Here is a 27,947-nt window from a genome sequence, read left to right as displayed (position 1 = left end):
GTAATCTCTACACCCTGTGTGGGACTGGAATTCACAACCTAGAGTCTTATGCTCTACCAGCTGAGCCAGCCAGTTGCCCCTGTTGTGCTCCTATGTTGTATTTTTCCTTTTGAAATGAAAACAACTGCAACTACTTTGTTAGTCACTGCAGAGTGTGAAGTATCTGTAAAAAAGCTGCAACTTTCTTGAGTCCGGAGGTTTATTTTTTCTCAACCATTTTTGCTAATATTTATAGAGGATATTTTGTTAGTTGTTTGGTTTCTTGTCCTGTTGCTATTAGATTGGGATATGGAGCTAAAGGGTTGGGCTCCCAGAGTCCTTGAACTGCATTTCTGGTTCTATTGCTTATTAAGTGTTTTGCCTTTGGTGTGTGTGTGTGTATGTGTGTGTGTGTGTGTGTGTGTGTGTGTTCGCGCTCGTGCATGCATGCGTGCGTGTCTGTTCACATCAGTTAAGTATGTATTGAGATTGTCTGCTACTATTGATTATAACCATAATGTAATGTTTTGAAGACAGACAGAATTGGTAGAGGTTGAAATATGGCCCAGTTTTGATATCTCTTTCCAAATGTCCCCCAGGTCTTTCCCTGACATTATTCTCTGCTGGCATGCTGCTCTTTTTTTTTGTTTGTTTATTTGTTTTAAGATTTTATTTATTTACTTGACAAAGATCACAAGTAGACAGAGAGAGAGAGAGAGGGAAGCAGGCTCGCCGCTGAGCAGCGAGACCGATGTGGGGCTCGATCCCAGGACCCTGAGATCATGACCTGAGCCCAAGGCAGAGGCTTAACCCACTGAGCCACCCAGGTGCCCGCATGCTGCTCTTTTTAATGATGCTAGTGACTGTAAAGGTAGACTAAACATTTGTGCTGTTCTAAAGAACTAAAATAATTTCCTGTAATCCTGGGTCTCCTGATAAGCCATACTTAATGAAGTGTGCTTTGGGATATACCCTTTCTAGCTTTGGAGAATCAAGGATGCTATTCAGCAGTGACACACCAGCTTTTGTTGAGCCATTATTTATCAAGATATTATTTTTTTCTCAGCTGAATTTTTAGTGTGTTGACTTTCGCCAAAGAATTTGCAACTGCTTGTTGAAGGTTTAGCCATGGTGACTGTATTATGTATTTGGTATATGAAGGAAAGAATATGGGAAAATTACACTGTGAGGCCAATAGAACAGGTGATTGTGTACAGGGGATAGCTTTGAGTCTTTGCCCTAAGAAGAGAAATAATCTTTCTATTCACTCTGGAATGTTCAATGAAATTATTGCTGTAAGTGAGCCTTAAAAGTAATGATGAGAGGGTATAGGAAGGAGGATTGGTGTGTCCTCAGGTGTTCCTAGTCAGAGGTCCTGATTCTTTTTTCCATTTCTTCTCTGTTACATCCATTTGTCAGAAGAGTAGGGAACTCTATTTTGTTCTAGGGTGTCTAAGGAAGTACCTGATATGGGATATTAATGCTGTGTAATTGTGTGAGATCATGGGAGACAATCAGAAATGCTCCAGTCTTCATTAATTGAAGTGTACATTGTTCGATGGAAAGTGCATCATAAATTAAATAGGCTTTATAAAATTAAACTGAAATTACTGAGGAGAAGTTGCTTCCACTGGCAATCCTTAGTCTGAAAGATTTTTTATTTTTTTTATCTTTTTTTTTTGCCTGGAGGTCTGTTTAAAAAGAAATAGCATTACTTGATTGGCCCTTCATCCCAATTAATAATTTTACCTTCGATAAATTTTGATTTCAGAGTTATGACTAGTCACATCTTAGCTTTTCCCCTTGCTGGTTAATTGGGGTGCTGGGGTTAATCTAAATTAAAACTTAAACTAATAGAGGTCAGCAAGGCAGCTGAAACACCTGAGTGAAACAAATGGGGCTGCCAGGCGCAACTTTATCTTGGCTGTTTCCCAAGAGGGAAGTGGCAGCAAATTGGAGTTGTTTCAGCCTTCTGTAAAGGTGAATGATGGGTGACACTTGTTAATGTACAGCCGCTCCGGAAGCATTCCAGATTGCTTTGCTGCTGTACCAACTGCCACCATCCATGCACAGTCAGTAGGAACTGGACCAGTTGCCAACATCTGGCAGCACAGCAAGGAATGGGTGCAAGTCTTGAAACCCCGCAGATTCTAAATATGGTGCTTAGAACTGTGCAGGCTTTAATCACTTACCACTCTTTGGCAGCGGGCTACGACAGCTTATCCTAGCCTCGTACATCACATCCCGACATCTGCTGAGCCTTGAGGCAGCTGCACATTCATTTTCTTTTCTTGCCTTTTCTCTTTGCTTCCTATTCCTCCTCTTCTCCCCACTCCCTCCCTCCCCGCACCACCCCCCCACCCCCCACCCAGCCGTCTCCCTTCAGTTTTCCTCTCCCTCCCCAATATACTTCTTGGGAGAGATGATCTGTAAAGATTACTGCTTCATTGTGTGCAAGTAATTGTGGTGATGCCAGGCCCTTGACAGACACAGTGCAGCACCTGTTCTGCTGACCTGGTTAATTTCTTCTGTTGAGTGGGATTTGCCCGAGATTGGAGCTGAAGCCAATTCAATGATAAGGCTAAAGAAAATGGCTGTATGTTTTCTGTCACCTCCCAATTAAATTGGCTTCATAAAGTGCTTTCCTTTATTTGTCAGGGTAGTAAGCCTGAGCTAAGTGTTGCATTCAGAAGTGGTACAATGTATTACAATGGGCCTGTGAGTTTTCATTTGTGTTTTTTTTAATGTGGTCATATGGAAGAGCTGGGTGGTGAATATAATACACTTCTCCATTTTTTTTTTTAAACCATACTTGAAGCCAGACTCTTTGGGTCCATGTTTTGTAAGGAAGAGATTATAGCCACATTGAATTTTAATGTTTCATTGTAAGGGTTTAAAGGCTTACTTGGTTAATTCAGGCTGTGTAAATGCCCTAACTACTGAGAATGATATTCAGGGTCACAATACCCAACATACACACACATTCTCCCTCCCCCCCCGCTTTGTTTCATAATGGGCCTTAAATCACTATAACTTTGAAAGTATGTCTGTATTATTTAATAAAGGTACATATGTATAGGTATGTACATGTGTGTATATATATACATAGACAGAGAGAGGTATCAGATATCATAAGTAATCATAATTTTTTGAGCTGAAAAGAACTTTACAAGAAACTGCATCCCTGAGAAGTTAAGTAACTTCCTGGAAGCCATATACTAGATGGCAACACGAGTACTTGATCTCAAGACTTTTTAGACCAAGTCCTGTTCTTTCTGTACCTTTATTTCTTCAATATTTCATTCTTGAGCCATCAAAAGACTTCACTATGGTATTACATCTTTCAGTTTGTAAATAAGCTTCATTTTCTTAGAACCGGGAGAAATATTAGTTGTGTTAGTCATTTTTTTTTTCTTGGAAGGCAGATGATTTATTGAACTCCTGTTACTTAACAATTCTAATGAAAAAAATTAACTTTATAGTTGTGCTACTGGTTTGTTTGGAAACTGGAATTGCTGAAAGCCTGAAGTATACCCAGTAGGAAGATTTTATGAGAGAAACTGTTCACCTGCTGTAGGCATTTCTGAGTTTCCCTCTCAAGTGGAATTAGTTTGCATTTGGCCTATTTCTTGTCAAAGCTCATCCCTAAAGACAATTTCACAAAACAGGAAGGTTGTAAGTGACCACAAAGGATGAGCCATTGAGAAACGTTTTCAGTATCTGTTTTTCATTTTCATTATCCTGTTTGCTGAGTTCTATGAGCTGTGTTATCTGTATGACTGTGTAAGGTTTTTCTTTTGTTTTGACTTGATTTTTTAAACCATCAGTTGATCTTTGACTTGAAAAGCCTGCATTCTTAAAGATTTGAGGAAGGACTAACATTTACTGAACACTAGTCATGTGCCACTCCTTGGCTTAGTAGCTCAGTGCTTGACATACATCTTTATTTAATCCCTACAAGATCTCCAGGTTGAGATACGACTGCACTTAGCAATGAGCAATAGAAAGTGACTGCTTTTATTCTTTTCATATCCCAGACCTCGGACTAGTTTCTTGTCAGTTCATGAGGTATTTTGTTCTGAAAGGACTAATTGAGCTTAGATATTGACAAATCGATACCTGGATTTCTAAGGGTTCATTAGGATTTTGTATTTTGCATCTAGCTCTGTTTAGTTTTGATCTGGTTTGTCCTGTCACTTTGAATTTAACCAGGAGTGTCTAGAGAAAGGGATAATAGGTTTTGCTCTTTAGATGACCACTTTGATGGGTAAAATTTCTCCTTTCACATGCCATCAGGGCATGGCTATAACTGACCTTGCCACATGCTGGACTTAGACATTGGATAATGCCATAAACAAGTAATTACTAATTCGGTGAACTATTAAAAGTCGATAATGTTAAGAAATAAGGAAGAAGCAAGCTTTCTGACAAGGTGGTTAACTAATTAAATTGGTGAGTGATTAATAGGGACAGTTGATGTGGTGGCTTTAATTGCATACATTTAGATCTCAGTGTGAATAAGATGTTTAAAGCCATTCCTGTGGTTAATGCCAATACAGTATCCTTACTGTTGGCATATATCTTTCCAGTGGTTCAATTGTTGGTTAATAATATATTTTAAAGTTTGATTTGAACCTATTCCTTTTAATTAGTTGTCAAAAAACAGATACCTTCTGGTTCAGAGCAGTATTTCATTTTTATTTTGTTACTGTTACTTGAGATGTGGGTTGTGTTTCTTAAAAATTTGATAAAACTTACTACTTGTAGCCCTGTATGATGATTTTAGAGAGGATATAGATATGAAGTACATAAACTTGAAGATTGAAATTATGGCAGAAATACAGCAGAGAATCAGTTAGGTTTCTTGAGGCATAGTATAGGTTAAAAAAAAAAAAACAACAAAACAATCTGGGGCATCTGGGGATCTTAGTTGGTTGAGTGTCCAGCTCTTGATTTTGCCTCAAATCATGATCTCCGTGTCGTGAGACCAAGTGTTAGGTTTCGCGCTTGGGCAGGGAGTCTGCTTGGGATTCTCCCTCTCCTCTGCCCCTACCCCCGTGTATTCTCTCTCCCTCTCCCTCTTTCGAATAAATAAATAAACCTTAAAAAACAAACAACAACAAAAACAAACCAAATACCAATGACCAATTAAACTCCAGTTTTAAGGAATTTTTTTTTTTTTTAAAGATTTTATTTATTTATTTGACAGACAGAGATCACAGGTAGGCAGAGAGGCAGGCAGGGAGAGAGGAAGGGAAGCAGGCTCCCTGCTGAGCAGAAAGCCCGACGCGGGACTCGATCCCAGGACCCTGAGATCATGACCTGAGCCGAAGGCAGCGGCTTAACCCACTGAGCCACCCAGGCGCCCCAGGAATTTTTTTTTTTTTAAGATTTTATTTGTTTATTTGACAGAGATCACAAGTAGGCAGAGAGGCAGGCAGAGAGAGAGAGAGGGAAGCAGGCTCCCTGATGAGCAGAGAGCCTGATGCAGGACTCGATCCCAGGACCCTGAGATCATGACCTGAGCCGAAGGCAGAGGCTTAACCCACTGAGCCACCCAGGCGCCCTAAACTCCAGTTTTAATAATTACAAGATTATTTTGTGTACCACATGTAAGAATTTTATTTGAGATATATTCTAGCTTCTGTGCTGTCACTGTTGATGTGTCAGTGTTTAAACCCAAATTCAGCATCAGTATTGGCATTTGACTGTTAGCATGGGCTTGCCCTTGTGCAGACTGCATGGGGTAGGAGACCCAAAGCTGTATTTTAAATACAAGGCCCAGAAATTTCATCCAACAGTCGTGTCAAGGGAAAGTACACGTGGCTGGCCCTCATTTCTTTCAGTTTCCTCGCTTTAAAAAACATCAGAGCATGACTTCAGTACTACTACCTCGTTTAACAAAGGTAAAACCTCAGAACAAAGCCTGAAGCAGTACATTTTATGGAGCCAGCTAGGAAAGAGATAAGAATTGGCTTAGAAATGTTGAAGAAACTTTTTCAAACACAGGTGATACCCTGGGAATATGCTAGGCAAATATGTGGCCAAAATTGCCTTTTCTATACTAATAAGCACAATGTCAGCCAGCGGAGTATAAATCAAACACAGGACTCCGGCAGTATTTTAGTGGCCCAGAGTGAAGATTTTGGAATGGGGAATGCTACCTGTTCCCTAAAGTAAATATGATGTCTTCTTATTAAATCATACTCCTTTAAAGTCAATGATAGGGAAAATGATTTGGCGTAGAAAGGAGAGGTTAGATAGCATCTTTGAAGAACATCAAGGCCAGAATGACTTTTTGCGAACTGGAGCCTAAAGCAAGTACATGACTAGTATAGGATCACCCCACTTAGTGAGTTGGGACATGGAAATCAAGAATTCTTGCTCCTGGTTTGATTTTCTTTCCAGCATATTAAGCTGCCCTTTGATCTGACATGTTTGAAAATCCATTTGAAAATTTCCTTTTCAGAATAAATCTGTTTAGGATATTGGATGTCCAGTGAGTATATCTGTTTGCACTCTGACACTTTTATGCAGTTATGAACTTCATTCATTTAACACTTATTATACCAGATGCTAGGTTTATAAAGACAGAATCCCTGCCCAAGGAATTTGTGTCATCCCAAAAGGAGTGAGATTCTCTCTTAGTTTGTATGGTCACACAGCTTCTCCTTAAGAGTGTGACTTCATTAAAACTCGTGTGGAAAAAGTAAATGGTGAAAGAGAGTAATTGGGTCCTTGATACAAAAACATACATGTAGTTGTCTGGTGTCTGCCTCAAGCACTGATTAACATACCAGTTTCTCTCCCAGCATATACCTGATCTGATTCCTAAAGTCATTTTCTATAACTTCTGAAAGACCTTAAGAGGGGTGCCTGAGTGGCTCAGTCAATTGAGCATCTGTCCGACTCTTGGTTTTGGCTCAGATCATGATCTCAGCGTCCTGGGATGGAGCCCCTCTTGGGGCTCTGCACTCAGAGGGAATCTGCTTATCTCCTCCTCCCTCCATCCCTCCCCCAGCTTGTATGTGAGGGCACATGCTTGCTCTCTCTCTCTCTCAAATAAAGAAAGAAATCTTTAAAAAATAAAATTAAATAAAAGATTCTAAGATATGTTGTTTGATATAAACTCTGGATAATATAAAATCCCTATTTTCTAAGAATGTAGTAATTGTTACAAGCTTGATTGAGATGCCAGTCACCACTGAAACTTATTTCAGATTAGCATAGCCTTCATGTTGGTGATAGGTATTGGAGGGTTCATTTAGCTATGGCCTGCTTTTGTGTATTTCTGAAATTTTCTATAATAGTTAAGGAGAAAAAAAGCCTTCAGATTTCTTTCTTCCTTGCATCATTCATTCAATAAATATTTGCCTACCTGCTGTGTCTTTGAGTAACTCCTATTTTAGGCTGTGCTGTGCTGTCTAATGCAGTAGCTGCTAGCCACGTGTAGCTATTTAAATTTAAGTTAATTAAAATAGATTACAGTTAAAAATTCAGTTCCTCAGTCATACTGGCCACATCTCAAGTGCTACGTGGCCACATGTGCTATGGCTACACTATTGGACAGTGCAAGTATAGAACTTTTCCTCATCTTAGTTCTTTTGGAACTCTGTTAGGGGCTGCAACAAAGCCAAGTTCTGTTGTTGTGAGCCTCCATTCTAGCTTAGAGCTGGGATGAAAGGGGAAATATATAGTGACTGTATAATAAGAAATTCTAAAACTGGGTATGGGTGAAGGGAATACTAGGGTAGGGATGGGATGGTTGCTATTTTTGTAGGAAATTCAGGGCATAAGGCTGTACTTGAGCAGAGACCTGAAGGAAATAAATAGCAGCCGTGCAGGTGCCTGGAGGAAGAGACTTGGGGACAAAGGGAATGACAAGTACAGAGCCTCTGAGGCACAGTGGAGAGTGGGACACTGTAGGAAATCCAAGGAGGCCAGTGTCTTTGGGGTGGAATAGCAAGAAAGAGTGATATGAGAAGAGAAAAGAGAGGTAATGCAGGGCCAGGTACTGTAGATCTTTGTAAGCTACTGCGGCACTGTGGTTTTTATTGTGACTGAAATGAGAAACCACTGAAGGAGTTTGAATAGAGGAGTTGCATGATTGGACTAATATTTCGGAAGAATCTCTCTGCTGGCTCATGTTGAGAATAAACTGTAGGGGGTAAGGTGGCAAAGACGAAACGAGTTAAGAATCTAGTGATAATCAGTCAAGAGATGGTGGTAGCTGGGACTAGGGTGGTTTGCAGGGAGTGCTAAGTGGTTGGATTCTGAATTTTTGTTCAGGGTGAACTGACAGGATTTGCTATTGGATTTCATATGGGGTGTGGAAAGAGAGGAGTCCAGGATGACTTGAAGGTTTTTGGCCTGAGCAATTGGAAGGACGAAATTGCCATTTACTGAGATGGGGAAAGCAATGAGAGAAGCTAATTTGGAAGAGAAATCTGGAATGTAGTTTTGGTTTTATTAAGCTTTTTTTCCCTCCATGGACCTGTTTTGGCTTTAATTATTTTGATCATCATTATATTAATTTTAGATTACCTCAAAAATATTCAATTGGAGTTCTTGAAGAGGTTAGTTCTGTCTGTAATTTTGGGGTTCATGGGAAGGTCTGGGCTTGACTAAATTTGAGAACCACCAGCATATAGATTGTATTTAATACCATGAGACTGAATGAGATTACGTAGAGAATGAAGCAAGAGAAAATAGAATTGATTCAAACCCTGAGACCTGGGACATTCAGACATTTAGAGTTTGGGCAGATGAAGGGCAACCAGCAAAGGTGACTGAGAAGAAGCAACTTGTAAGCTAAGAGAGTGAGGGAAGAGTGATTTCCCAGGTTCCATGTAAAAGTGTTTCAAGAAAGAGGAAGTATAGTATCCTGATACCAAAACCAGACAAAAGCAGCACAAGGAAAGAAAATTACAGACCAGTGTCTCTTAGGAATATAGATGCAAGAGTCCACAGAGCACTACTGACTCAATCCAGCACACATAAAAAAGATTATGTACCATAACCAAGTTGGATTTAGCCCAGGAACATAGGGTTGGTTTAACATCAAAAATCAATTAATGTTAATACACCATATCAATAGAATAAGGACAAAAACCACATGATCACCTTAATAGATGCAGGGGGGAAAAATATTTAACCCTTTCGTGATAAAAACACACAGCTAACAAAAACAAAAAAAACACTACCACACAGGAAATTGTGAATGGAAGGGACCTGTTTTACTTGCTAAAGTACATCTATGAAAACTCATTTTTAATTACTCAGTGGTGAAAGACTGAATGCTTTTCTCTAAGGTTAGGAACATGACAAATAGTCTGCTCTTGCCACTAACACTCAACATTGTACTAGAGGTCCTAGACAGACAGTTAGGCAAGAAAAAGAAATAAAGGCATCCAAGCTATCTATTATGTGCAGATGGCAGGATCCTTATATATCCTATACATAGAAAATCCCAAAGAAGCCACCAAAAAACTATTAGCTAATAAACGAATTCAGCAAAATTGCAAAATATAAGATATCCCCCAAAAATCAATTGTGTTTCTGTACACCAGCTCTGAGCAATCTGAAAAGGAAAACTATTCTATTTATAATAGTATCCAAAAGAATAAAATACTTGGGAATAAATTTAACCAAGGAGGTGAAATATTTGTACATGAAAAACTATAAACATTGTTGAAAAAAATTTTAGAAGACCTGAATAAATGGAAAGTCATCCCATGTTCATGGAGTAGAGGAGTTAATATTCTGAGGGTCACGGTACTCCCCAAACTAATCTTCACATTCAGTACAATCCCTATCAAAATCCCAACGGCCTCTTTGTAGAAATTGATAAACTGATAATTCATATGGAAATGCAAGGGACCCAGAAGAGCCAAAACCATCTTGAAAAAGAACAATTGGAAGACTCCTACTTCCTAATTTCAAAACTTACTACAAATCTACAGTGATGAAAGTGTTATAGTACTGGCATAAAGTTAAGTATATAGATCAGTGGAATACAGAAATAAACCTTTACATTATGGTCAGTTGGCATTCAGCAAGGGTGCCAAAACAATGCAACAGGGAGTGAACCATCTTTTGTCTTTTCAACAAATAGTGCTGGGACAAATGGATATCCACATGGAGAAGAATGAAGTTGATGCCCTCCCTCATACCTACACAAAAAATAATTCAAAATGGATCACATACCTAAATGTAAAAGCAAAAACTATAAAACTTTTAGAAGAACACATAGGAGTGAATCTTCCATGAGTTTGGTTAGGAAATGGGTTAGGACTTCAAAAATGCAAGTGACAAAAGAAAAAAAATAGATAAATTGGACTTCATTGAAATAAAAAACCTTGGTCCTACAAAAGGTACCTTCAGGAAAGTGAAAAGTCCTACAAATATTTGTGGGAGAAAATATTTGCAAATCATATGTCTGGTAAGAGACTGGTATCTAGAATATATAAAACACTCTTATAGAAGGTAGAGTATATGGTACTCTTGCAGGTAGATACAGTGGAAGCATGTGGAAATTCTCATCTGGGTGCTTTTTTTTTGTTTTCTTGTACTTTATGAATTAGGAAGCCATGAGTGGGAAGATGTGGCAGGGGCTGGAGGTTTGAGAAAGGAGGAGGTATGGCAGAGTCCCCTGACAGAGGGGAAGAATGAGTGGAGGGGAAACCTGCCGGGGAATTGTCAGGTAGCACCGAAGATCCATATGAGGTCATGCTGATGACTTGCGATGGGGGAGATCAGTTCCCACAGTCTTGTCTTTTTCTCCAGCCAGTTCAGCCGCATGGATGCAGGTACTGAGATTTAACATGGTTGGGGATTTTGCCAAGGGAGTGCAGGTACATAATCCCTTTACTGTGTTTCTGAAGTTTAAAAAGTTAGGAAAACTCATGGTTTTGTGTTTTGCTTTGTTTTGGTTAAGTTTGTCAAACTTTTGTGGTGGCAGCATCTGATGTAAAAGGTCACAAAGCTATTATAAACCTGTAAGGCTTTATTTATCTCACCTAGTGGGGATGGTTCATATATTTTGCTGCAGAAATATTCATGTGTTTGACGTTAGGGTGCCGTCCCAGACTCTGCTGGGGCATTTGTATTTTATACACTGTCTTATCCTCCTAAAATGCTCAAAATTCTGAATTCCAAGACCCATCAATCCCCAAGGGATCTGACTCTTTTTGACAAAGGGATATTACATCTTTCGAGGGAGTTGAGAGTGTATACCAGGAGTGATTATCCTGATGGACTGTGGAGTCACTTCCACCTGAGGAAGGAGGGAATGAGCACATGAGGAGAAGAGGCAGGATGCTGCAAAGGTTTCAGGATCAATGGGTTATTGATCTGGCGGGGCCGAAGAATTATTGGAGTCTAAATGCTAGAAGGAGAATGTTGGAAAGACAGGGAAAGGTTTGTTTCAGCTGGGCTTTTCATCCCTACAGGACATCATTACAGAGCACAAGTTAGTACAACCCTTCTGGTTTCTTCCTTGTGAATCCTTTTAGTAAAATTTTCTCTAGTTCTGAATGACTTCCTCCTTATTCTTCCAAGACAAAAGATACATGGTTTGATGCCATGTAAAAAAACATTGCCTAGGAATTCCCAGAAATAGTCAGTGACTGAGCTGGGGTCCCAAAGGATATATAACCCTTCTTGCCACCTTTATTAAAGATAGAAGAAAAAAAAAGACACATACCAGGACATCCATCTGGCGAACGAGGGGCAGAATACTGGAAATGGGGACTGTTGGAAATTCTGAACAATAGAACTCTCTCTGTACATTGTTACTTTAGTATGGATTAGGAAGAATAGCTAAATGCTGTCACTTGATTCTTATAAAATTGTTTTTATTTGTAAGAAAAAGAAAGGAAAAGCAAATTGTCAAAGAAGTTCTTTAGTATTTGAATGCTTAATTCTTAACCGTATCTGCACACATCAGGGCCTAATACTGATGGTGATTTACTTACACTCCCAGTTAATAATTAGACATCGGGAGACATTATATATCATGCCTAATGGAATATATGGAATCTGATGAGAAAGTTTTCTGTTTTGACTAATAAATTTTAACCCAAATGGCCAAGCCTAGTGAAATATTACAGCCTTTGAAATATTTTAGAACTTGTGCTGAGAAAACAATGTTACTTTATTCAGTGAATGAATTTATCATCCCTTCGAAATCGTAGGCCTTACTTGGCTCTCACTCTGGAGTGGAGGCATGGTGTAGCACTGAATCAGAAAGTGGAAAAACTAATCAAATCCTTAAACACCAAAGGCAGCGAGGCAGAGTCAGGCTGACTTTTAGTGGTAGCCTCCAGGTATACATTTTCTTATTTTAGTAACCAAATGTGGGTTATTTGTAACATCAGTGTTAAGATGCTTCTTGAATTTTATTCACACATCCTGATTTCTCTCCATTCTTTTCTCTATTTCTCTTCCTGTAATTATTGTACTTGACATTGCAGAAGCTAGATGCTGTTCATCTCTGATCACAAGGTCTAGAAGAATGCTAGCTACATAACTCTGTCATTTTAGAAATGGTTTTGAATAAGTGCTGTGTGCAAGGCAGAGTGCAGAGTTCTGTGGGAGGTGAGCATTTGAGTCAGACTCTACCCTGCCTTCGGGAAGCTTACAGCTAGGTAGAAGGGATGACAGAAATACAAACAAACCAGCATGGTTGGTGAAGAGGTATGAAAGAATTCAGAAGAGAGAGAAATCAATAACAGTTTGGAGGAGTTCCAGAAGGCTGCAGGGAGGAGGAGATGGCATTTGATCTGGCCTTCAAAGACGGATAGAGGGGCACCTGGGTGGCTCAGTGGGTTAAAGCCTCTGCCTTTGGCTCAGGTCGTGATCTCAGGGTCCTGGGATCAAGCCCCGCATCTGGCTCTCTGCTCGGCAGGGAGCTAGCTTCCCCCTCTCTCTGCCTGACTCTCTGCCTACTTGTGATCTCTCTCTCTCTCAAATAAATAAATAAAATCTTAAAAAAAAAAAAAAGACAGATAGAGTGCAAGTTAATAGAGGGAGACTGGTGGAGGGTGGGGTGGGGCTGTTAGGTGGAAGGGATACTTTGAGGAGAGGATAGTGGCCAGAGTTGCAGGTCATGGAAAGGGAATAGCAGTTAGTTGTTTGAATGGAATAAATGATAAAGGAGAGGGTCTCTTTTGCTCTGATTTATCGTGGCCTAGTTTAGAAAAGTCCTACAACCAATAGCATTCTTCTCAAGTGTTGACTTCCATTTCTGTGAATTTGCCTTTTCTTCATTCTGCTTTTCCTTCATTTTGTATCTAATCTGTCAAAAAATAGTAGAAAGGAAAACTGAATTATTGTACTTGTTCGTTGTTAGCATCTGTGGTGGTGGTGATTGAGCTATGGAAGGTGTTGAATTTTTTTTGCCCAAATGGGGTTTGGGTATTCTTATTGTTATCTGATATTGACAATATCTCTATTTATGACCATTAAATTTTGCTTAAGTGCATTATTTTTGCCATCTTCTAAAATACCAAATCAGCTTTTATGAGATAAAATTTTTACTTCCTTATGGTTGAGGAAACTGAATCTCTGGAGAGGTCAGACAACTTCTCTGAGATTATACAGCTAGTAAGGGGCATAGCTGGGATTCAGAACCCAGATCGGTCAGACTCCAAAGCCATGTTATACCGACTCAAGGGCAGATATTTACAGTTACACTGAATGGTGCAGCACACACAGTCACATAATGAAAGCTCATGTTTAGAATCATTAGATCTTAGAAGAAGGGAGATGAAATCCTTGGATTTGGAATTTGAAAAACATATTTCGTAAATAAAAGATGTTTAAATAAAAGACACTATATTGAAGTTAATTCAGATTTTTATAATAAAGATGTCAAGACACCTTTTTTGCAATAAAAGGACCATGTCAAAGAGACTGCAGAAAGAGGGTATAGATGGATTAGAGGAAGCACAAAAGATCTGTTCCCTCTCTTCTTTTCTGGAGAAGAACCAACTTTTTCCTTTGAGTAATGAGATCCAAGAGGGAGGATAGATCTACATCATTTTAACATTAAAAGAATGAGATCTTTTGGGGCACTTGGGTGGCTCAGTGGGTTAAAGCCTCTGCCTTCGGCTCAGGTCATGATCTCAGGGTCCTGGGATCGAGCCCCGAATCGGGCTCTCTGCTCAGCAGGGAAGCTGCTTCCTTCTCTCTCTCTGCCTGCCTCTCTGCCTACTTGTGATTTCTGTCTGTCAAATAAATAAATAAAATCTTAAAATAAAAAAAGAATGAGATCTTTTAATTCATTTGGATTAATTTTTTGTTTTTTCTTTTAAAGATTTATTTATTTATTTTAGAAAGAGGGAGCATGCAATGGATGGAGTGGGGGGGAGAGAGGAAGAGAGAGAGAGAATCTCAAGCAGACTCCCCACTGAATGCAGAGCCTGACAAAGGACTCAATCCCATAACCCACTGGAGCCAAAATCAAGAGTCAGATACTCATAAAGAAGATGTGATATGTGTGTGTACACATACAGACACAGACACATAGAGTAGAATACTATTCAGGCATTAAAAATGAAATCTTATCATTGCAACAACATAGATAGAACTAGAGGGTATTATGCTAAGCAAAATAAGTCAGAGAAAGATTGTTATCATGATCTCACTGATATGTGGAATTTAAGAAACAAAACTGAGGATCATAGGGGAAGAGAGGAAAAAATAAAACAAGATGAAAACAGGGAAACAAACTATAAGAGGCTCATAGTCATAGGAAACAAACTGAGGGTTGCTGGAAGTGAGGGGTAACTGGGTGATAGACATTAAGGAGGGCATGTGATGTAATGAACATTGGGTATTGTATAAGACTGATTAATCACTGACCTCTACCTCTAAAACCCATAATACATTATATGATAATTAATTGGATTTAAATGAAAAAAAAAAAAGTCACACACTCAACCAACTAAGCCACCCAGGCACCCCGTTTTTGTTTTTTTTTTTTAATTCAAGCACTCGGGATAGGTTTTTAAGAAGGGTAATTTTTTTAAAAAGATTTTATTTATTAGAGAAAGAGAGTGTGGGGCCTTGTATCTAGAATACATCAAGAACTCTTACAGCTCAATAATAAAAAGGCAACCTCTTTAACCTATTAAAGAATGGCCAAGGCTTATCTGAGTAGACATTTCTCCAAAGAAGATATACAAATGACCAGTAAGCACAAGAGGATTCTCAACCTCATTAGCCATCAGAGAAATGCAAATCAGAACCACAGTGAAATAATACTTTATACCCACTAGGATGACTGTCATCAAAAAGTCAGACAATAACAAGTGCTGATGAGGATGTAGAAAAATCGGACTTGCTCAGCACTGCTGGTGGGAATGTAAAATGATGTACCTGCTTCGGAAAACAGGCTGGCAGTACCTCAAGGTGTCAGACGTAGAGTTACTATGTAACCTAGCAATTCCACTCCCATGTATTTACCTGAGAGAAATGAAAGTACCTGTCTGTACAAAAACTTGTCATGAATATCCATAGCAGCGTTATTCTTTTTTTTTTTTTTTCATAGCAGCGTTATTCTTAATAACCATGAGGTGGAAACAACTCTGATATCCCTCAATTAATGAATAGGTAAAATATGGTGTAGCTCTGCAGTGGAATATTATTCAGCTGTAAAAAAGAAGGAAGTACTGATATATGCTATAACATGAATAAACCTTGGGACATATGCTAAGTGAAATAAGCTAGTTATAAAAGACCATAAATTGTATGATTGCATTTTATATGAAATGTCAGGAATGGGCATATCATAAAGACAGAAAGATTAGTGATTGCTTAATCACTAATTGTATGGGAGTTTGTGGGTCGGGCTTACTGGGAATGATAGCTAATAGGTTTGGGGTTTCTTTTAGTGGGATGAAAATGTTCTAAGAGTGAATGTGGTAGTGATTGCACAACTCTGTGAATTGACCAGAATACACTGAATTATATACCTCTTGCATGGGTGAATTAATATAGTAAGTGAATTATCTCAATAAAGTTGTAAACAATTGCTTGGCATTATCAGCAGCAAATCAAAATAGGTGTTGTTGCTATTTTTTTCTAGGGTTGTTACCATGTTTTGTTTTTTCCAGGAGCAGGAAAATATCATAAGGGCTTTAATCAATATATCCTTGATCCTCCTGTCTTTTTCGCCTTTGGACATTACAAAATTTCTCAGTGTGAATTTGTAGACTGGCAAAATTTTTTAAAACACCTATAGTGGTCCCTCTCCCTCGATCCACAGGTTATATGATCCAAAACTTTCAATGGATCGCTGAAACCATGGATAGTACCATGCCCTAAATACACGTTTTTCCTGCACATACATACTGTGAATAAAGTTTAATTTATAAATTAGGCAGGATAAGAGAATAACAACAATAGCTAATAATGAAATAGAACACTTATAACAATATACTATAATAAAAATGTGAATGTGGTCTTTATCTTATTGTACTATACTCGCCCTTCTTGAGATGATGTGAGATGATAAGATGCCTGTGTGATGAGATGTAGTGAGGGCAATGACGTAGCCACATGACACAGCGTCAGGCTCCTCTGGACCTTCTGAGGACCCATCAGAAGGAGGGCCATCTGCTTCTGCACTGCAGTTGGCTGTGGGTAACTAAAACCAGGGTTGAGGCAGGGACTACTGGATAGTCTGGACATTGCCAAATAAATCCTGACATGTTCTTCTTGGGTCACATATTATCCAAGGAATGATAAAGTGTTACGTTGCTGAGAAGCTTTGGAGGGCAAAAACTTCCAATACTTTATTTAGGTTTTAAGATTTTTTTTTTTTTAATTTATTTGACAGACAGGGATCACAGGTAGGCAGAGAGGCAGGCAGAGAGAGAGGAAGGGAAGCAGTCTCCCTGCTGAGTAGAGAGCCCAGTGTGGGGCTCGATCCCAGGACCCTGGGATCATGACCTGAGCTGAAGGCGGAAGCTTTAACCCAGGCCACCCAGACACCCCTTTATTTAGGTTTTAAATAGTAGGTTTATACTACTGTTGTATCACGTTCAAACATTTATCAGATCATCTCTTGACTTCCCTCAAGTGGTGAGGTGTGGGCCTTCCTAGGCTTTCTGCCTCCACGCTCCCCGTTCTCCATACCCCTGGTGTACTTACTGTCATGGTTTTGTGAAAAGTCAGTTTTTGTAATATTATGACTAAGTAAATGTACTATGATTATATTTCCTTAGATGCTTGTTTTTTCCTAGAGCTAATAATGCCTTTTTCAAGATATGCTTAGTGTTCTGTATATCTCCTGCTATTTTTTTCCCCACACAGACCAAATGCCTTGAATGCATAAATTAACCTATCATTTCCCCACTCCCTCTACCTTTTCCAACCCGGAGACCTTATTTCTAGGGCTCTCTGGACTCTTCCTTTCTGGAACAACGGTGGTTCTCTGTGCCTCCGCTATCAGTAGTCTCAGGGCCTGTCTTTGCTGCTTTCCTGAGTTGGACCTGTTTTCTGACATCTCACGTTTTCCTCCTCCTTGTCACATGCGCTCATGTTACTGAGGCACATCTTCCCGTGAAGGGGAGCGTGCGGAGTAAATCATTGAGTCTCTTTACACACGTGAAATGTCTCTGTGTAACTCGCATACTTGGTTAATCTTTCATGTGTGGAATTTGAAGTCGAAAGTCCTTTTCCTCAGAATTTTGAAGGCAGGGGTGCCTGGGTGGCTCAGTGGGTTAAGCCGCTGCCTTCGGCTCAGGTCATGATCTCAGGGTCCTGGGATCGAGCTCCGTATCGGGCTCTCTGCTCAGCAAGGAGCCTGCTTCCTCCTCTGTCTCTCTGCCTGCCTCTCTGCCTGCTTGTGATCTCTGTCAAATAAATAAATAAAATCTTTAAAAAAAAAAAAAAAGAATTTTGAAGGCATTGCCCTGCGGTCCTCTGCTACTTGCTATTGCTACTGAAATGTCCAGTCCCACTTAGTTTTCATTTCTGAATATGTAGGGTGACTATATAATCTCTTGCCAAAACTGGGACATTTGAGGTACTAGCCTGAAAAAGAATACTAGGACAGCAGGCGTAAACCAGGACTCTCTGGGGTAAACTGGGACATACGGTCACCCTCTTTATATGTGACCTATTTTTTCTGTAAGCATTTAGGATCTTCTCTGTACTTCCAGTGTTCCACATTTCATGCTGATGTGTCTTGGGAAAGGTCTTTTTTTCATTCATTGTACTAGATTTTTTTCAGGCTCATTCCTGTCCTTCGATTTGGGAAATTTTCATTACTGTTTCTCTAATTATGTCCTCCTAGCCTTTCTTAGTCAGATGTTTGACATTCTGGATTGTCCTCTAGATTTTTTTCTTCTCTTACAAATAAGCAAGGGTCTGTTATCCTTTTGCCTTTTTGTTTTATAGCTGAAGGGTTTTTGTACATTTCTTTTCCAGTTTATTGAAATTTAATTTTTTTTTCTGTTTTGTATTTAATTTCTTGTTTTACTCTTTTCTCACATCCTCCTGTTCTTACAGGAATATATCTTCTTTTCCATTCTTCTTTCTTTCTTTTCTTAGGTTTCTTTTGTTTCCTTCGTTGCTCTCTTGGATCCCCTCTTCCCTATCTGCTTTGGTCTGTCTGAGCCTTTCCGCAGATGCCAGTGGTCCTTAACTCTCTTCATATTTAGTAGTAAGACATTCAGAGTACCTCTGAAACCTGAGCAGAGCTTTTTGGCTTCTTTAACTATAATTGCTCTGTGAACTAACATCTTGTTTGGAATAGTCTTCAAATGTCAGAACTTGGAGATATTTTCTGGGGAGTGGAGGGATCAACCATGCAGTTTCTCCAAGAGATACTCCTCTGCTCTCCTGAGTGGGAGATTTTGTGTCAGGGTGCTGGCATTCTGTTTGTAGGGTAAGGGAAGCAGGCAGAAGTTCCCAGGGACTGGCATGGCACCTTTTCTTCTACCTCATTCCAGCCTCCTGTGCCTCAGAGCCATCTCTCTGGAGCTTCCGGGGCTCAGTTTTTCCAGAGAAGAAAACTTTTCTCCCTGTGAGGGGGGAAAAAGGGTATAGTCACTTGTGGGATAATGGAGAAGGCCCAGTGGTGCTGTCCCCTCCCACTTCTCCCTCTTTGTGGTAACTGCCACTGCCAGAGCTCCTCCTCACAGGGATTCTGTGGGCCTAATTAGTTCCACCCTCACCTTTATTCCCTCTGGGCACTTGGGTGATAACTGCCTTTTACTCTTCCATCTCCTGACTGTCTTTGAAAAATTTATGAAAATCTGCTCTCATTAACTCTCCCTTTCTCTTCTTTCTCGTGGGTTAATACATTTGTTTTATTCCTCTCCTGTCTTTTAGAGGGCTTGAGAAGGGAGAAGAGATAAACTAATGTGTTCAATCTGCCATTTTTAACTGATTCTGGCGTGCATTTTTCTAGACAAAGTATTATAAATGCTGATTAGATGCTGAACAGTACCATCAGCGCTATTCCTCATGTATGTTGTTATGGGTTAAGTAGATTTTGGTGGGCTGACCTGGAAACCTAACATCTATGATTTTCCCCTGGAACTAGAGAAACAATCAAGCCTTTGTGAGCTGACTTTGGGATTAAAACAGACTAGAACAAAAATATTTCACACATGTCTCCATTTTCCGAGTCACAAAGAAAATTAGAAATACTACATCATTATTGTTGAAAAGAAAAAGCTCCACTAACTGTAACAGAAACCTGTATTTTAATAGAAAAGTTTATTCATAAAGTTAAGCTATAAAAATTGAACTGAGAAGCAAAATTAATTCTTCAGCAATATTCCTAAAGCTTAATTTTCCAGTAACTTTTTTGAAAGCAGTTTTCCTAATTAAATTAAAACCCAGTGATTGTGTTAGCTGTGGGAAATAGCAGTAGCCATGGGAATAGTTTGTTTACTTGTATTTTCTGGCTACTTTCTTTCTTTCTTTCTTTCTTTTTTTTTTTTAAGATTTTACTTACTTGTCAGAGAGAGAGTGTAGGAGCAGGGTGGAGGGACAGAGGCAGAGGGAGAAGCAGGCTCCCTGCTGAGCAGGGAGGCCAATGTAGGGCTCAGTCCCAGGATCCTGAGATCATGACCTGAACCGAAGGCAGATGCTGAACCAACTGAGCCACCCAAGCATCCCTTTTGGCTATTTTCCTTCTTTCTTTTCTTTCTTTCTTTCTTTTTTTTTTTTTTAAGATTTTATTTATTTATTTGACAGAGATCACAAGTAGGCAGAGAGGCAGGCAGAGAGAGAGGAAGGGAAGCAGGCTCCCTGCTCAGCAGAGAGCCCGATGCGGGACTCTATCCTAGGACCCTGGGATCATGACCCAAGCAGAAGGCAGAGGCTTTAACCCACTAAGCCACCCAGGTGCTGCCCCTTTTGGCTACTTTCTTATTCCTACCTTGTATGCAACAGGATCTTCTGCCTCACTGGACTGAATAAAGTAGACTTGGCCAGATTGACCAGTAAAACCACCTTCCTTGTCACAAATGACTAAGGGTAGCTGTGCAGGGCACTTGGGTGGTGAAAATGCAGCCCAGAATATGGAAAGTACAGAGAGAAAATGCTGCGCCAACTCAGTGTTTGAATGGAGGGACCACTGCAAACCTAACAGACCCACCATAGTCGTGCGGCTTCAGTCTCCAGTCTTTGGGAAGGGCATATGGGGCTTTCTTGCCGAGGATCACCCCTGTTGTGCTAGGGCAGCCTTCCGTGAGCACTTGCTTCCCGTGGTCCTGACAACCCCAGTCTCAAGGGATCAGAGCCGATTAGGAAAACCAGGAACCGTTGTTCCAGTCTCTTCTGTGGCTGGAACAGGTAAGGGCAATGAGATGCAGCCTCTTCGTTATTTCCCATCCCTTTTCATATTTTCTTTCCCTTCTTTTTCTTCTCTTTCTTCTGTTTTCCTTATCAACCTCTCTGCCTTCCCACCACCCTCACCCCCCGCCCCAGCCACGCTTCTGACAGAACATTGACTAGGAACCAGGAGCCCATTTTGGCTCAGCCTTCAGGGCAGCTGTTTACAGAGTAGCAGTGCTACACAGGTTTACTGTGTCGTATGTCTGTGTAACACTGGATTTGGATCTTGTATTTAGCTGCCAGAAGTGACTGTGATGAAGTAGGAGAGATAAACTGATAGATTGGCTGCCAGAAAGATGTTGGGAATCAATCAGATAAACAGTGTAGAGAAATAGCTTGCTGTTTTCTAGTGATAATAAACCAGTGGCCTCTGGTCCCTGCATTTTTAAACGTAATTGCTGTAGTAATAATGTCCAAAATAAGCAAATGAAGAAACATCACAGGAGGGTTTTTAATTGCGATTGAAATATCCTTTTCCCTTTTGCAGTAAAGATACATCTTCTATGGAAATGAACATTTCTATAAATTTGTTTTACTTCTTCCAGTGCCTACTTACATAAACAAATGAAAATCAGAGAGTGAACTACTTTCATAGGAATTTATTCCTCCTCCTCTATCCTCCCACAGATGTCAGCTGTTTAAAGTGGTGAAATATCTGTATTGCTACCATGCCTCACCTACAGAATCATTACTTTTTTTTTTTGTGAAGAAACAAATTTTAAAGTCCAACCTGTATAATTGACAGATGATGAGCAGGATTATTTTAGTGTGTCCCCTTATATTTCTCTCAGAAGACTTTTGGGATTTTAATCTCTGTTGCTATTTCTCTGCACACAGCACTTGTATGGGAGAGATGTATCCCGTTTTATTATCATAATTTAAAACTCTCCTCCTTCAATGTTTAACCTTTCTTTATTCTTAAGCAGGCCCCACGCCCGTCGTGGAGCTCAAGCTCACGACCCTGAGATCAAGAGTCACACGCTCTACCAACTGAGGCAGCCAGGCGCCCCTAATATCTAACTTCTCAACATTACTTCTCTTCACCTAGGACTTTAAGACCCAATGCAAATTCTTAAGTCTGTGTGAAAGGTACAGGTTTACACTCTGGTTGTGTGCAGTGGACTGCCCAGGACTAAGAGGAGAGTAGGAGAGTCATTTAGGGGGGCCCATGGAGTTCGTTGTATGGGACAAGAGACTGGTTCTCTGTGTTGTATTTGCAGTCCACACATATGACTTCTGTCAGGATCCCTTTTAAAATTGTCATGGCTTTGACTGTGTTGGCGTCATATGTGGTTAAATCTCTTCATAGTAAGCTTGGGGGAGTACCAGCCATGGAAAGCAAGAGAATGAAGTTTGCACTTTTAATTATCTGTAATAAAGGCTTTTGCCTGAGGAAGACCTTCCTGACTATTGGAGGTTATAGCTCAGAAGTTAACCATGTACCATTATCCTATTGGTGAGAAGCAGATGCATTTTCCTTTTTGCCATACAGCCTTTCCCACCTGACCTTTTAAAGATTCTCCATCGGTATTGATGAGGTGGACAAAACTAATCATAAAAACAGTGAGGGGAATGTTGCACACTCATTGATCCATTTGAAATGAACTGCAGTACAATAAGTCTTCCAAATGGACTTCTGTTCTCAGCTATTGCTGTAGCCACCTTTTTAAAGATATATAAATATGAAAGGGTTAATGGGAATTCAGTCATGCTCTTGCCACTGGGTTGTCCCTTATTGATTGTAGTTTTAGAGCTGTCACGGTGCCATTCAGAATTCCTACAGTGCCCTTTTAAAGTCACTTGGTGCTGGGAGATGATAAATAAATCCGTTGCTTTCCTTTTTCCCCTAGCTCCTTCGAGAACTCATAGAACGGAAAACCAGCTCCTTGGATCCCAACGATCAAGTGGCCATGGGAAGGTAATTTAGATATGGCTTTCTGTTTGTGCAAGCAGCCTATATAATAGTTTCTCCCTTTGAGTCCCCTTAATTCTGCCTCAGAGGCAGCGGTTGGCTCCATAATTATAAATGTTAAGCAACATTAAAAAAAAAAAGTTAAGCAAGACAGTAAGAGCTGGAAAGACAAGGTGATGGAAATCCTATACCTTACCTTAAGTACAGTTGAATAAGGGATTATAAAACACCTATGTTTTTGTTTTAGGGTTTGTTTTTCAAAGTCCTTCTTAACGGTCTTTGCTCCCTAATTTGAGCTGTGATTGTATCTGTATCGGTCTCTGACCGCTGGATAAAAAGCAGCCACCCAAATGTGTGTTCTCAGCTGTCAGAATGTGGCACTGTGCACAACAGGTTCCTTGCTCATAGTTGAATCTGCTTTGTTCAAGTCTGCCCTAATTTAGACCTCCACCCCTTCAGTAAAAGCCTCAGCACAATTAGAAACGGAACGTGGCAGCATTACCCAGATGTCAGGGTAGAATGTAAAGTAGTGAAGGAAGGCTCGTGTGTATGCTTCATCCTGTGGTTGGAAAATAAAAAGGGCATTTAGAGTGCTACCTAATGAATAGTGTACATTTAAATAGCCATGAGCCATAATTTGCAAAAGCATGAAAGGAAACAAAAGCTGCAAGTACCAGAATGGGATTCTGGGCAAAGCAGCATTTTGAGAACGCAATGAAAAATTTGTGTTGATGAAATAATTTTATTTGAGTAAAACATTATTTGGGTTTAAGGATAGGATATTGTTGATATTTTGTGTATCTCTGGAATGCTATAAAGAGCTGTTCACTATAAATTTAATGTGATACAGCAAATTGCATGGTGATTATATTGTACATTTATCTGACTTTACAATAAAATAGATTATGGTAATTAAGATTATATTAAGATTACAGTAATTGGATTTCCCTAGATTATTTTTTTCTGATGTTGAGTTTTCGTTGTATAAATCAGGTAAGATGACTAGCTGTTGCTGTTTCTCTTTTTTTTTTTTTTTTTTTTTTTTTCACATTTGTTCATATGAGGAATTTATGAAGATTTTTCTTGGCCAGTATCCTTTATTTGAAAAATTAATTCCTTTTCATCTGAAATGACTGCAGAATATGTGACTCTTGTTTGGATCCTGATGCAAACAAACTAACTGTAAAAGTGAGATGACCCAGGAAATTTGAAGACTGACTCAGTATTTGGTAGTAAAGAATTACTGGCAACTTTTTTTGTAGGTGCGACAGTCGTATTGAGACTGTATTGGGGGGAAGAACCCTTACCTCTCAGCAGCACATTCTTAAATACTACAGATGAAATGAAAATTAAATACACAAAATGGCCGCAAAACTAATGTCGGTGGGTAATTACAAAAAATTAGCAAACATTGGAAAGTGCCAAAAAAAGCACTTGGGTATTAACAAAGGGAAAATTGAAGAATTCCTTTATTCAAACTGAAGAGCAGTTGCAGTGTTAGTAATAGAACATCCTGCACAGCTAAAACATTGAAAGCAAACAACTCTCTACTCAGTTTGCTGGCTTTTCCTGTGGACTGCAAGATTTAGTGCCTGTCACAGGAACTCTAGATACTAAGGAGCATTGTTAACCAAATTCGCTGTAGAACTTCCCAGCTGCCATTTGTTTTTTTCTCATTGCACAAATCCTCTTCAATTGATTAGTCGCTTTGGCCCCAGACTATCTTGAGGAACTTGATGTGGGTTGATGATTTCTTTGCGCAGTGAGAAAAATTCCAGTTTGTCAATAAGTATAACTATTTCTGTTAGTGATGATGCATAACATTGCTTGTGAATTTCCCAGGCAGTGGCTTGCGATCCAGAAGTTACGAAGCAAAATCCACAAGAAAGTAGATAGGAAAGCCAGCAAAGGAAGGAAACTCCGGTGAGTTACTTTTTAGAAAAGATTTTAACATGTTACAACTCTTACATTTTGGCTGTTATGTCAGTTCTATATGTCTTCTGATGATTCTGTTTTTTTGGTTTTTTTTTTTAAAGATTTTATTTATTTATTTGAAACAGAGAGAGAGAGATCACAAGTATGCAGAGAGGCAGGCATAGAGAGAGAGGAGAAAGCAGGCTCCCCGCTGAGCAGAGAGCCCGATGCGGGCCTCGATCCCAGGACCCTGAGATCATGACCTGAGCCGAAGGCAGAGGCTTAACCCACTGAGCCACCCAGGCGCCCTGATGATTCTGTTTTTAAGGATCAAAAAAATAACAAAAACAGTGTCTGTGGCTTTTGGGGGACTCCATTTTTCTTACTCTAAAATGGAAATGCTGTAGTTCAGTTCCTTTTTGTTTTGCTGTTGTAAGGGGATGGGTTAAATAACACCTGCATTTACCTGAAAGAAAAATAAGAAGAAAAGAAGATAGTTGAAATTGTCTTAGTTTTTTGTTTTGTTTTGTTTTTTGGATTTTTTTTTTTTCTAGAGCGAGAGAAAGCAGGAGTGGGGAGGGGAGAGGGCGAGAGAGAGAATCCTAAGCAGACTCTATGCCCAGCCTGGAGCCCGGTGTGGGGCTCGATCTTATGACCCTGAGCCCACGACCTGAGCTGAAATCAAGAGTCACATGCCCAACTGACTGAGCCACCCAGGCATCCTGAAATTGTCTTAGTCTTAAAAAGTGATTTCTACAGAACAGTATAGCAGTTTTACTTTGGATGCTTGTTTAGAATAGGATTATATTGGTCCATTTTTATGAGGCCATACATGTATACACTATGCTAAGAAGATATAAATGAAGGATTCCAGATAATGTTAACAGTGTGCTTAAATGAAATGAGAAATACATTTTTTTAAGATTTTATTTTTAAGCATCTCTTCACCCAACATGGGGCTGAAACTTAAACCCTCAGATCAATAGTCACACACTCTACCGACTGAGCCAGCCAGGCTCAGTCCAAGAGAAATAGAATTTTTATGAGAAAACAGATTCTGACTATAAGAAAACCTTCAGTCCTGTATATGTTGTATATGTATGGTATACAGAGAGGTAATATTTTATTTTATGTCTGTTGTGTAGTATCATTTGCGCAAAGCCTCCTGTCAAAGAAACTACTTATAATTGGGGTGCACATGGAAAAAAAAATCTTCAACTCATTGTGTTATGACAGTTTAGGCAGATAGCGAATTCTGCCTCCTTATTAGAGACTGCCTGTCATTGAATTCCCTTTAGACAGATGTGGATCTGTCTCATATTTAAGTAACTTCAGAGAAGCAGATTTCACAACTACTTTAACTGATCTGTTTTTGTTTTTAACAGACTCACCAGGAAATAGGTATTTCTCTCTAACTTTGCAGAAGTGCAAAGCAACTTTTCACCATCTTTTTATTCAAAGTCACTTTCTTAAATCTCAGGCTAAATTGTTATAATTTGTTTAACTTTTTTCGTATTTGGAATTTCCATGTCTTTACACTTCTCCAGGTTTGTTTTTAGTGGGATGGTTAAGAGCATAGGTTCCAGGGCCAAACTTACTCTTTAATGTTGAGAACAGATTTTTCCCTAGTGCTGTGCTTTCAAAATTGTAGCTTTATGAGATGATAAATGTTCTCTAGAGGGAGAAGCCTAGCATCTGGGAGGCTTGGGTTCAAATTCTGGCTCTGGCTGTATGATTTTGGTTGTTCTTTTATCTCTGTGACTCACTTTTCTCATTTACTAAGTAGTATAATAATCCCTACTTCATAGATTTGGTTTGAGGGTTAAAATGATGTGTAAATGTCTGGTACATAGTAAACATTCGAAAGTGTTAATTTTCTTGGTTTCTCTTGTTTACCTGTTGTTATTGCTGTTGCAAATATACCATCTTCAGAAGAATTGAGAGAGGACAAAATCCCTCCTCTACATTATTGTTAGGAATTTTATATTGGGGTAGGTACCTCCGTGTGTGTGCCCCTTGAGGGCAAGAATTGTGCTCCCTTCTTTAAGATAATTCCAGCCTTTTATTAGTCAGCCAGAAGATGTTTTTGGATGATTATGTCATTAAACTTAACACGCTCACCAGGTATGGAGAAATGGCTATACCCTTAAACATAATGCAGTGTAAGAAGCTGGGTGAATGTTGGAAAAGGGAGTACTTTTCTAGCATGGCAAGTTACTTAGGAGAACATGAGTCTGTTCTTTCCCAAATCAAAACATACTTACCATGGTTATTATTTATTAAGTTGAAAGAAAAAAAACAGGATTTTGTTTTAATAGCAAGTTTTTTTCTTACATTAATTTATTTTCTAAAAGATTTTATTTATTTATTTATTTGACAGAAAGAGAGAGCTAAAGGGGGAACAAATAAGGGGAGCAGGAGAGGGAGAGAGAAACAGGCTCCCCACTGAGCAGGGAATCCTGACTTGGGACTTGATCCCAGGAACCTGGGATCACGATCTGAGCTGAAGGCAGATGTTCAACCAACTGAGCCACCCAGGCATTTATTAAACTAACCTCACTAAACTGTTCATTAGAGGTTTGGTCACTGAGAGTATATACACCTGGCTTTGTAGCATTTTGATAAGTGATTTAGAGTCACACATGCCTATAAATCCAAAGACATTTAAAGTCTTATTCTGGCAACAGGCAAGTGAGAGACAGACATTCTATTTAAATGGAGCTAAACATTAAAATGTAAGGCATGGTTAATTAAAATTCAAAAAGGAGGGGCACCTGGGTGGTTTAGTCAATTGAGCTTCCGACTCTTGATTTCCACCGAGGTCATGATCCCGTGGGTTGTGGGTTTGGGCCCCGAGTCGGGCTCCCTGGTCAGAGGGGACTCTGCTTGGAATTCTCCCCCTCTGCCCCTCCTCCCTGCTTGTTCTCTCTCTCTCTCTCTCTCTCTCTCAATTAAATAAATCTTTTTTTTTTTTTTTTTTAGTACAAATAAGATTCCTTCTGAAGTTCAATGAACCATATTGGGTGCCATGTAAGACTCATTTTGCCCTTCAGGAGTGTGTCCTCAGGAGAGGGTGGCAGTGGGGTGCTTGGGTGGCTCAGCTGGTTAAGTGTCTGACTCTTAGTTTTGGCTCAGGTCATGATCTCAGGGTTGTGAGATTGGACATTGTTCTCCACACTGGGTGTGGATTGTGCTTAAGATTCTCCCTCCCTCTCCCTCTGCAACCCCCTCCCTGCTCACCCATGCGTGCTCTCTTTCTCTTTAAAAATACAAAAAAAGGAGA

At 39.6% G+C, this 27,947-nt stretch overlaps 1 protein-coding gene across 2 annotated transcripts in view; it reads left to right on the top strand.

The window, feature by feature from the left end:
• LOC111151702 (apoptosis antagonizing transcription factor) overlaps positions 1 to 27,947 on the top strand; it is a 102,903-nt gene that overhangs the window by 44,544 nt on the left and 30,412 nt on the right. For both annotated transcript variants that reach the window (XM_022509854.1, XM_022509855.1), the window contains exons 9-10: positions 22,689 to 22,756; positions 24,593 to 24,673. In XM_022509854.1, coding sequence (XP_022365562.1) covers positions 22,689 to 22,756; positions 24,593 to 24,673 — 149 coding nt within the window. The remainder of the gene's footprint in view (positions 1 to 22,688; positions 22,757 to 24,592; positions 24,674 to 27,947) is intronic.

This window comes from Enhydra lutris, unplaced genomic scaffold (assembly GCF_002288905.1).
Source record: "Enhydra lutris kenyoni isolate GAN:26980312 unplaced genomic scaffold, ASM228890v2 scaffoldscaffold26, whole genome shotgun sequence".
Lineage (NCBI taxonomy): Eukaryota > Metazoa > Chordata > Mammalia > Carnivora > Mustelidae > Enhydra > Enhydra lutris.
This window is presented reverse-complemented; position numbering and strand designations above follow the sequence as displayed.